The sequence below is a fragment of the Nothobranchius furzeri genome, chromosome 5 (genome assembly GCF_043380555.1).
Source record: "Nothobranchius furzeri strain GRZ-AD chromosome 5, NfurGRZ-RIMD1, whole genome shotgun sequence".
NCBI classification, from domain to species: Eukaryota; Metazoa; Chordata; class Actinopteri; order Cyprinodontiformes; family Nothobranchiidae; genus Nothobranchius; species Nothobranchius furzeri.
The window spans coordinates 43,466,199-43,477,340 of record NC_091745.1 but is presented as its reverse complement, the minus strand read 5'-3'; the positions used below and the strand labels follow the sequence as shown (position 1 = coordinate 43,477,340).

Sequence of the window (11,142 nt, the reverse complement as noted above, 5' to 3'; positions counted from 1 at the left end):
GCTTGATTCAAAGCAAAGCAAAAAAAGCACATTTTCAAGGATTTTTAGGTGTCAATTGGACTGGAATGAATACAGACCTAAACTAATAACTGAAATGAAATAAGCTAATCATACATTTACAGCAGATGGAGCAGTGAACGATCAGTTAAAGCTAGGAAATGACCTGTGATGTTTTGCATGTTCTGTCTATTCTTTCTATTTCTGAGTGTGAGTTCATCTATTGATTCTGTCTGAAGGTTTAGCAAAAGAAACAAGGTCAGAGGCCCAATGAGACGGGAGAAAATGTCAGCATCAAATTTGCCTTTTGATTTGGTTCTAACCTGTCTTTCTCTCTAATCAGATTTGACACTTTGAGACTCCTTCAGGGTTTAAAAATGTCAAATCTCCAGCACTAAATACCACATCTCCAGATTTAAAAGAACATTCCCCGAGGGGACGAGAAACCTTATTATGTCATTACACTTGTTGTCAAACATAAACAGCTCTAAGCGGCAGGACGCATTAGGTAACATACCACTACGTCTGCCATGATGGACATGCAGCACGAGCAGAATTCACATTAAACTTCCTCCCTTTTGATTTCCTCTACAGGCAAAGAAAATGAATGATACATTCAGTCCGATGTTTGATCGTCTAAGCGAATCAGGGCAAATCATCAAAGAAGCCAAGCAAGCAGCAATATCGTTTCCCCACTATACACATCCTCAGAACAGTTTTTATTTTCCACCCTTAAAATGATTCTTCTCTAAAACAGCCCTAGAATCAGGGGCGGAGCTTCAGGAGGGGCTGGGGGGGTTGGGGGGGGGGGGGGGGCTCTGATTTGTTCCGCTATTGCCTGGAATGGAAACGTTTTCACTGGTAGCTGGAGCCTAAATTGCCTCTGTGTTTTCTTGAATCTATCCACCTTATTCCTAGCCTCCATGATCCTTTGTGTGAAATATGCAACCGATTTCCGGTCCAGCGTTAGTTTACATGGAGACCATAGATGGACGCTAATCCACTTTTTAAGGTCTTATTATAGACAGAAACTATGTGGGAACACCTGCTCTGATGGGACACGTTTACAACCCCTCTGCCTACTGCGATAGAGAGGTGGAGGATGAGAAGAAAATATGGACAAAGCTGACATACGGTAGTATTTTAGCTTCTTTCTTAGCTCAGTCGCGCCCGGTGGAGCTTATCATGACCTACACGGTAACACGGTCGGTCGTGGGTCGTCAAAAGAGGTGGAACCCAATCCTTTAAAGGTAAAAGCAGACGTAGAGACGGGTCTGAGCCTGAAATCCCTCATTACCAAGCCTGGGTTTTAGTTCCTACATCAGGTCAAATACAAACAGCAGGTTTTTCATGTATTACCAGACGGTAAATTTTCATTTTCATTTGATAATGTTAAACATAATTTATCAACTTCATACAAGCATAATTCAATCAAATAATTTTTAGGACCTAAAGTCAGTGTGTATGGGGGCTGAGCGATAACTACATGTAAGCGCAAAAGCAAAGTTATCCACTAGATGGGGATGTCACGTGTTTTACTCTGAGTCATGTTGTCATGTGACTCGAGGTGGAACATGAACGTCGCTGACCTACACATCTACACATTACCAAATGTATTGACATGGGAAAAATATTATGGATTAGAGTTAGAAATTTTGATAATGATACATTTTTGATGCATTGTCCTGCCCTCGGGTGTATATATTAGATTTTTTTTTCCCAGGTTGATAATATAGTCAGACAGGGAAAGACTGGGCCAAAGTGGTCCAAATGTATCTTTTGAAGCCTTAGATTTAAGGCAAACAGTTACACAGGTACATTTTCCCAGGGGCAAAAAGATTTTAAAATCCTCTTGAAGTGTTCAAATAAACTGCTACGAGAAACGAAAGCTCACCATGCGCTACTTCCAGTATCTCAATGGATTTTGCTCGCATCATTGCTTCTACAGGAGCCCAGATTTAAGGTGGACAGGGGGCAAACTTGCCTGGTGAGAGCTACGTTACATCTCTAAAACTCAATTTAAGATTTTAAACACAGAAACAAAAGATGCGGAACCAATCCTAGTACTCAGTTGAACTTCCACTCATTTTGACTCAATCGGCACACCCATTAGTCCTCCACCGAGCCTCACCATATGGCTTCGATCAGGTCCCCGGCTTTGTAGATGCAGGCTGAATGTTCTGGAGTTTAGAAAATGTAACGGGCACCTTCCCCTCCCCGGGGGCCGGTGCTCTCATTACAGGTGAACCTGTAACAAAAACAACCTTTGCTAGTATTCAACCTTGCACGTTCAGCTTGACAAACTTCATTTGAACGTATGTGTCATGTGCCACCTCACCGACTGTTGTGTGATCTGCTAGTCGTTGCTTAAACCTTTGTTGGAGATAAAGTTCCTTCTTGGAGTAATTTTTGGCAAAAGCAGACAGCAGGAGGCCGACGGCCATGTAGGTGCCTCCCACACAGAACAGCACGGCACCAGTCAGCTTGCAAACATCCAGAGCGTGGTTGAAACTGACGGCGTGGCTGTTTAACCAAACAGAGGGGTTAGTTCACAACGTTTAACAACTTTTTCTCTTAGACAATCTTCTCCTTAACACTGCTCTTTTGTCTTACCTGTCAACAAACAGAAGATCGTCTTCACCAAACGCTTCAATCCTAGCTGGCGTTGCATAGCCCACCAAAACAACAACAAGGCCAGCCAACAACATCAGGGTTCCAAACGCGAGACAGACCTTCACAACGGGGAGAGGCCAGGGAATCAAGCAGAGCATAAGTTTGAAGTTCCACCACTGTGGAAAAAAAGATCAGTCACGTTGAGGGTTAATCTCACCTTCCAGAGTAAAGAGCTCCACCTGCTAGGCGATCTCTGAATCTGAAAATCTTCATCTCGTTCCCAGATGGAACCGGTGCATTCTTCATAAAACTGTAACAAATCAAGAGGAATCGTGTGACATCGAACACTGTCGTTTGTGTGTGTGTGTGTGTGTGTGTGTGTGTGTGTGTGTGTGTATGTGTGTGTGTGTGCACTGTTGTGCTACCTTGTGTAGGTAGGAGCGAACTCCGTACTGCTGGTAGTTTCCACCTGCATGAGCTTGCTCACCATATTCTGACCCACAGAACTCTGCACATGAAGTCATCCTTCCCACCTTTCTGCAAGAACAACACACACACACACACACACACACACACACACACACACACACACACACACACACACACACACACACACACACACACACGGTATGAATGCATTGTGTTCCATACAATCCACCCACACAGTCTGTGATCAGTCTAGCATTCACCCAGGCATGGACACACACATGTTTGTGTAGCATTCATAAACACAGACTGTATCCTCTGAAGTGCCTTTATACATCAGGATTGAGGATGCATCCTCCTGGTCTGGTGTTGGAAAACAAGCATCTTCAACCTCACATTTAGTTTTACCTCAGCTTGTTTCCATCCATAAACACTAGTAGAATGAGTGCATTTGTGTGTGTGTGTGTGTGTGTGTGTGTGTGTGTGTGTGTGTGTGTGTGTGTGTGTGTGTGTGTGTGTGTGTGTGTGTGAGTGTGTGTGTGTGTGTGTGTGTTATTATGATGTCTTTCTGGCAATTCCATCAGTTTCCAATAACCACTGGAAGTGTTTATTAGGACCATTCAGTCAATAAGAGTCCCAAATACACATTTTTCGTTCTTATTTTGGAGGAAACCATGTGACGTGAGGCAATCTCACCTCCACTGTTTGATGGTGAGATAACATTAAGCATAGTATCAAGGAAATCATTTATAATCCAAATTAATACATTCATACGTACTAGGGTTGGGTGATATGGATTCAAAATAAAATCTTCTGTTTACTCTAAACCGTAACCAAACCAGATTTATGACTTTAACTGATTTTTCCCCTCGTTCTACAGAAATGACAACTTGCAGATTATATTTATGAAAGTTTGCTTTAATTTTAATCATCCCTTCTGTGAGTTGACCTGAGTTCCAAGTCCAACTAAATACAAGCTATAAAACAACATGACAGGCCCTGCTATTGCAAACAGTGAAAGATATCACACCTGTCGGCAGGTGTTTACATTTGGAAAATGCTGAAAGAGTTGCAGTTAAACGTCACTCTGCTGCATTTAAGCTGAATTTTTAGCCAATGTTTGATGTGTTGAAAGGTCATGGATGGAGTTATATTTACTTCATTCTGTCAGTCAAACAGATTTTTCAGAATGGTGGTCGGCATGAAGGCTGATTATGTACATTTGTTTAAACATCTTGGTTTCAGAAAAGGGTAGAATGCCTTCTCCAGGTCAGGGACGAGGTCCTGCCCCAAGTGGAGGAGTTAAAGTATCTTGGGGTCTTGTTCACGAGTGAGGGAAAGATGGAGCGTGAGATCAATAGGCAGGTTGGTGCTGCATCTGCAGTGATGAGGGCGCTGTACCGGTCTGTCGTGCTGAAGAGAGTGCTGAGCCAGAAGGCAAAGCTCTGGATTTACCGGTCGAGCTACGTTCCTACCGTCAACCATAGTCACGAGCTTTGGGTAATGACCGAAATAAAGAGATCACGGATACAAGCCATTGAAATTAGTTTTCTCCACAGGGTGGCTGGAATCTCCCTTAGAGCTAGGGTGAGAAGCTTGGTCATCCAGGAGGAGCTCGGAGTAGATCCACTGTTCCTCCACATTGAGAGGAGCCAGTTGAGGTGGCATCTGGTTAGATGCCTTCTGGACTCCTCCCTAGTGAGGTTTTCTGGGCACGTTCATCCGGGTGGAGCTGCAAGAGAAGACCCAGGACAGACTGGAGGGACTATGTTTGTCGGCTGGCCGAAAACTACTTGGGACTCGCCGCAGGAGTTGGCTCAAGTGGCTGGGGAGAGGGAAGTCTAGGCCTCTCTGCTTGGGCTGCTGCCTCGCGATCCAACCTCAGATCTCTTGCACATCATTAAACAAACACAAAACTGTACTAACTCTGGTTTCGGATCACATGCATACATCATCCTAATCAGGGACACCTTCTGTTTTCTTAAGTCACCAACGCTCCAAAGAAGGTTGCGAGCGATCGAAACACTTTGGCTAATCTTTGCTAAATAAATGACCTTTGCACCATTAAGACTGCCTCGGATCATCATTGTATTGTTCCTCACCTCACATTGGATGTCTTCCACAATCCTGAAGAGCATGCACATCTGTTTTCTAAGCAGTTTTGCCACAGACACACTCACCCTCCTCTCAGACTTCAAGATGAATCTCCTGGGCATCTCATACTGAACTACAAACTGCCCCACGGTCTGCAAAAAGACTGGGATAGACCCCAAAATTCTCAAATCATCATCTATGAACACTACAAACAAGATCAAAGCCAGATGTTTCATAGAAATGCTCTGTAAGAGCTGTTTTTCTGCTTTAACTATTGTCCTTGTAAACAGGTAGATGGGAGGATATTTAAAATGATGAATGTTCAGACACTGGCTGCCGAAGTGGGTGTGGTCCCACTTGTATAAATCACCATCATAAATACACAGAGTTTATGAGTGCCAGGGCCAGACACTGTATTTAATAAAACACATCATTAAGATGAGCCACAATGTCCCCGCTACCCGGGGTTAATCAGATTACGCTTAATCAGCATCTGCTGTTGACTCACATGCACATCTTTCTCTGTGTGGATCTCACATCAACATCTGCACATGTGCAAGTTAAACAGTAAAATGAAGGAATGGACAGTAAGATCGGGCAGCATTCCATATCATAGCCTTTCTAAAATGGCAGAAGTAAACTGTACATGTGTAGTCTTATTGTATCTTATTTTGAAACGTTTTTATTGTTTTAAAATCTCTTTTTCTTCAATCAACAAAACAACAAAGTCTTACTTTGTCATGCATATCTGATGCTCACTCCAATAAAAGGTTTCTAAGTCAGTTGGAGCATCAGTGTTATTTCATAATTTCATAATGACACAGTAAACTTTACTTTCTCTTCCTAGCAGCTGCAGTTCTGCTAAATATAATCTTTTTAGGGTTCCAACTAGCAGCTAACTGCTGCTGCTCCATTGGCTGAGTTGAACTGCTAGCCTGACCAGTCACCCCAATGCCCTGCTAATGCTCCCGTTCAAATAACCCCACCCCCTGAGAAATCTAAGCGGGCCAATCGGTGCTGAGCAGCGTACGTCAGATGCTCATTTTCTCTTAAACAATGAAGATGGCGTCTGAAGTGGCGTTCGCTGCGGCTCTTTCCTTTGTTCTAAATGACTTGGACATGTCTTCAAAACCACAAGAAGAAGAAGCGCTAAAAGCCTTTCTTCTAAAGAAAGATGTTTGCGCCGTCGCCAGACGCCATCTTTGACTACCGCTTAAAAAAATTACAGCGTCGTGCGATAGTCGCCATTTCCACCTTTTTTCTGATTGGTTGTTTTGAGCTGGCTAGTCCCACTCCTCGTGGTGCTCTCGGCCTCTGTGTAGATTAGACAGAGGGTGAGTCTTGCAGGCCAGGCTATTTAAATTCAGCAACATGTAGAGAAATGTGTCTAACCTTATTTTGTCCTTTGTACTGAGAAGGTGTGTTGGACATTGGCTAAGAATGTGTTAAACCACACAGTTAACGTGGCTGAGTTTCTGAAAGGCCCCTGCAGGATCTTTCTTAAGCAGCAAGCACACTTTTTATTCACAAATATAACTCAAATATTTATGTTTATTTATTTATGTTTATTTATTTATCAACTTAAAAAGATGTAATGCAGGTCAGATCAAGAGCTGCACAATGTTTCGTTTGAGCGTTGGCGTCCGAGATTTGGCCGAGCAATGGCTTAGCAACTCCAACTCTTGACCCCCTTGTGGTCTTTAGTCAGTGATGACAGAGACCACAGGGCGTCTCGCCCCCTTTGGAAATCAGCAACCCCTTACCCCGGTTTCACACTGCAAGCATCAGCGGAACAGAGCAGCAGCAAAGTGGCTCACTCGCGAACTTCAAAGCGGCCCTTTTCACACCGGCAGAGCCTTGGCCGCGGCACGGCTTCCTCGCTGCGCCTCGCTGTACCCACGAGATTCTAAAATCCCTCAAGACTTCCAGCACCTTCCTCATCGAGAGATCACAACCCCCGCGAGGAATCACACCATTGCACTTCTCGAAAGAAACTGGTGAAAACCAAAGCCGTTTGGTCACATGTACTGACGTAAGTTACATATAACATCGCAACGTTGCATCTTATTTTGAAAATAACCGGGGATTTTACACTGAAACCATGTGGTTTCCTGTCTCACACTATGTGAACTGTGGAATTGACGTGTCCGAGAAGCGGCGAAAAAATAGAACTCGATCTTTAGCGGTGCGGCTCGGCATGCCGCTTCTGGGACGCACCTGGAAATTGCCACGTCGCGGCTGGTTTGAAACACTCCATGGACTATAATTTGATTCTATTTGAAGCGGTGCCGCTTCGCTGCCGTTCCGTTCCGCTGATGCTTGCAGTGGGAAACCGGGGTTAGACTCATTTAACAACTTAAGGGAGAAATCCTGGCGCTGCTCCTGTTGACATTGCTCAGTGTGCACGAGTCACCTAGCAGTTTCTGTTACCATGTCAGAGCCAAACAATATAAGGCTTCAAAGGATGAGTTGCGCACTCATTTTAATTTCCAAGTGACAAATGTTAGTTCTATTACTATTATGTGATATTTGTTATGTTGCAAATTAATGCCAATGGACTGTCACAAAGATAGGAGGAGTGAAGCATTCTTTGAAGAACTATGTAAGTCTGTTTAAAATTCCTGCTGTATTTTTTTTTACATTGCAATAAATAAAAGAGTTTGAAAATATTGCAATGGAAATGCTTCCCCATTGCCATGCAGCCCCATCCGAGATGTACAAAAATTATTTCTCTGTCCCAGAGGTTAGAAACTGTAAATGGTATGTGCTCTGTATTTGATATAGCACCTTCCAATGTCCTGGAACCCCTCAAGGCACTTTACAACACATTCATTCACCCATGCTCACACATTCACACTCTGGTGGTGAGGAGCTACAACGTAGCCACAGCTGCCCTGGGGCGTACTGACAGAGGCGAATCTCTCGAACACTGGCACCGTCATTACCCCCAACCGCCACCAGCTGGCAATGACGGTTAAAGAGCAAGTCACCCCCAAATCAACTTTTTATTTCTGATAAACTATATAAATGTGTGTCTAATCATGCTGCTGACACGTGTAGTCAATATTTTAGCACTTTAGTGCATTTTAGTTAAAATCTAAATTTTCTACCTAAACTGTCAGTGTTGTGCCGTTGTCAGGTAAAAACTCTGCACTGCATTTAAATTGAAATCTGCCATTGCTATTGGCTAAGAGGTACCCTAGGAAGTTAGCTGGTACCATATGATGTCACAATGACATTGTGAGCCTGTGTGTGTGTGTGTTTGTTAGCAGTGCCGCCCTCTCGGTCCATTAGGCAACATCATTTGTTGCATTTTTCAAACAGGACGTGTGAGTGGAGTAATACTCTGGTAGAGGGTGACTTGCTCTTTAAGTGTTTTGCCCAAGGACACAATGACAGCAACAGAAGGAGTGGGGCTCGAACCTGCAACCTTCCAATTACAGGGTGGGCACTTAACTGTAACCAGTTGGTTGACGGTTCGAACCTATGCTCCTTCCGTGTCAGTTGAGGTATCCTTGGGCATGACACCTCACCTTCCTTGTCAGGATCTGCTCCTTCTCCCTCTGATGTGTTGTCTCCCTCACCTGCCCCTTCTTATCCTACCCACCTGGTTCCTGCTTACCCTCATGTATTTAAACCGTCTGTACTTGTCTTTGTCAGATCCTCTTCTTGTCTTTCTGCTGAGTCATCCTACCAACCGTTATTCATATGAAACAGTTATTTTTCCAGTTTGCCTCCTGTTCCTGCTCGCCTGCATTTGGATACAATTTCCACCGACTCCACTTCTTGACACTCCTTACCTGTAGTAAGGTCGGAGGAACTGTGAATGGATGCAACTGCTTTACAATGTAGTGTAAAGAGCGTTGGAGTCCTCTGACTCACAGATTTGTAATTTACCAAAACTAAAATCTGAAAATGAGTGATGGTGCCAGCTACCACAGCACTAATATAGCTCTGCCACAACAACCATGAAATGAATGAACATTCAAAGACATTTTTAATCATTTGCACAAATTTTATAAAAACCTTTAAAATGGCACAAATGTGACAAGTTGGTAACTCACCAAAGCTAAATCTCCATTTCTTTACTCTGAGGTTGTTCACAGAGCTTTCTACAACAGGTAATCTATTACTTTTATTTCACAGACACCAATTTTAAAAGAAGTGATTTGTCACTTTAAATTAAAATAATTTAGGCTTAATTAGACGAGAGAGTAAAAACATAAAACGTATCTAAGTTATTCATCTTCCGGGTGAGGAACCAAACAGGCTACCCCTGCTGCTAAGCTAAATCAAACCAGAAACATGAATAACATCCTGATCTACGCGTGGAGAATCAACGACGCCATGAGCCATTCAACCATGCTCTGGAGCGGATGCTGGACGCCATCATCATCGTCCTCCTCCTCCTCCAGCCTTCACCCAGCGGGAAACACGCAGACGCTGGACGATAACAGAGCTTAATCTGTTCCAGCTCCGGTCCCACCATCCAGATGCAAACACGGCACGCGCTACAATAAACTCACAAAGGTGAACTTTTGAGGAAAGGCGCGTCTGAAACACCTGAGAAACACCGTCTCTAATCCTGAAGCGCGGATGAACGTTTTAGTGGGTAGCCTACACGCAGAAGCCCGCAACCCCCAGAACATATGGCAAGCCAAATGAGCATTTATTCTGATATCAGGATATCAGCCAGAATTGTCATGAACATGTAAGCCATTTCTGTCCACTAGTTAACTAGTTAGCCATGTTTGTGTCAACTAGTTAAATAGTGACAGCCTAAATGTCAACTAGTTAACTAGTAAGGCCTAAATTCTCTCTAGTTAACTAGTTAAAATGTTTCATATCTTACTAGTTAACTAGTATTGCTCAGTGTGTTCACTAGTTAACTAGTGGACAGATCAATGTCCACTAGTTAACTAGTTAAAACACATTTAGTTTTTACTAGTCAACTAGTAAGGTACAAAAACTCGTACTAGCTGACTACTGAATGTAAAAATCCCACTTGTTAACTTTGCCCAATTTGGCCAGCCGCTTGAGCATTAATTCTGATATCTTGTCAACAGGTCAACTAGTTAACTAGTGAGGGTCAAACTGTACACGCTAGTTAACTAGTGAACACATTTTGACCTTCACTAGTTAACTAGTTGACACAAAAATGGCTCATTAGTTAACTAGTAAAGGCCAAAATGCATACCAGTCAGCTAGTTGAAGGTATTTGTGTCTCACTAGTTAACTAGTCAGGGTCAAAATGAGCCCACCAGTTAACTAGTGGGAGACGGAAATGTTCACTAGTTAACTAGTGAACACATTTTGGCTTCACTAGTTAACTAGGTGACACAAAATGGCTCACTAGTTAACTAGTAAAGGCCAAAATGCATACCAGTCAGCTAGTTGAAGGTTTTTGTGTCTCACTAGTTAACTAGTGATGGCCAAAATGTGCACACCAGTTAACTAGTGACAGAAGAAATGCCCACTAGTTGACTAGTGAACACATTTTGGCTTCCTAGTTAACTAGGTGACACAAAAATGGCTCACTAGTTAACTAGTAAGGGCTAAAATGCATACCAGTCAGCTAGTTGAAGGTTTTTGTGTCTCACTAGTTAACTAGTGACAGTTCAAAGTGTCCACATGTTCACTAGTGAAGGCAAAACTCCTAACTAGTTAAGTAGTTGGAGTAGGGCAGTGCCACTAGTTAACTAGTGAACCATTAATGACTCACTAGCTAGCTAGTTGATTGTAGCAGGCTCACTAGTTACCTAGTTGATGCATCCATTGTCCAAACTAGTTAACTAGTGAGGACATAAATGTATACTAGTAAACTAGTTCAAGCCTACATTCACACTAGCTAGCTAGTTGCACAGAATTCTAATTAGGAGGCAGAGAATTTCTCAAATTGAGGCTTTCTATTGGCTCACTATGTTAAAATAAAATATGACAACCAATCACAGTGCGGAATTTTGCAAAATCCCACCCCAAACATTTGCATGCGGCACACAAGTTAACATGCTG

General features: G+C 43.1%; 1 protein-coding gene across 2 annotated transcripts in view; it reads right to left on the bottom strand.

The window, feature by feature from the left end:
- Window positions 1-794: 794 nt before the first annotated feature.
- Window positions 795-11,142, bottom strand: part of nrsn1 (neurensin 1) — a 31,117-nt gene continuing 20,769 nt past the window's right edge. Inside the window, exons 2-7 of one of the 2 annotated variants that reach the window (XM_054740412.2) lie at window positions 5,139-5,293; window positions 3,036-3,147; window positions 2,828-2,920; window positions 2,611-2,729; window positions 2,336-2,520; window positions 795-2,245 (exon numbers count right to left, since the gene is read on the bottom strand). In XM_054740412.2, the coding sequence (XP_054596387.2) occupies window positions 2,142-2,245; window positions 2,336-2,520; window positions 2,611-2,729; window positions 2,828-2,920; window positions 3,036-3,134 (600 nt within the window). In that variant the 5' untranslated portion in view covers window positions 3,135-3,147; window positions 5,139-5,293 and the 3' untranslated portion in view covers window positions 795-2,141. The remainder of the gene's footprint in view (window positions 2,246-2,335; window positions 2,521-2,610; window positions 2,730-2,827; window positions 2,921-3,035; window positions 3,148-5,138; window positions 5,294-11,142) is intronic. The other variant, XM_015949113.3, reaches the window with a different exon arrangement.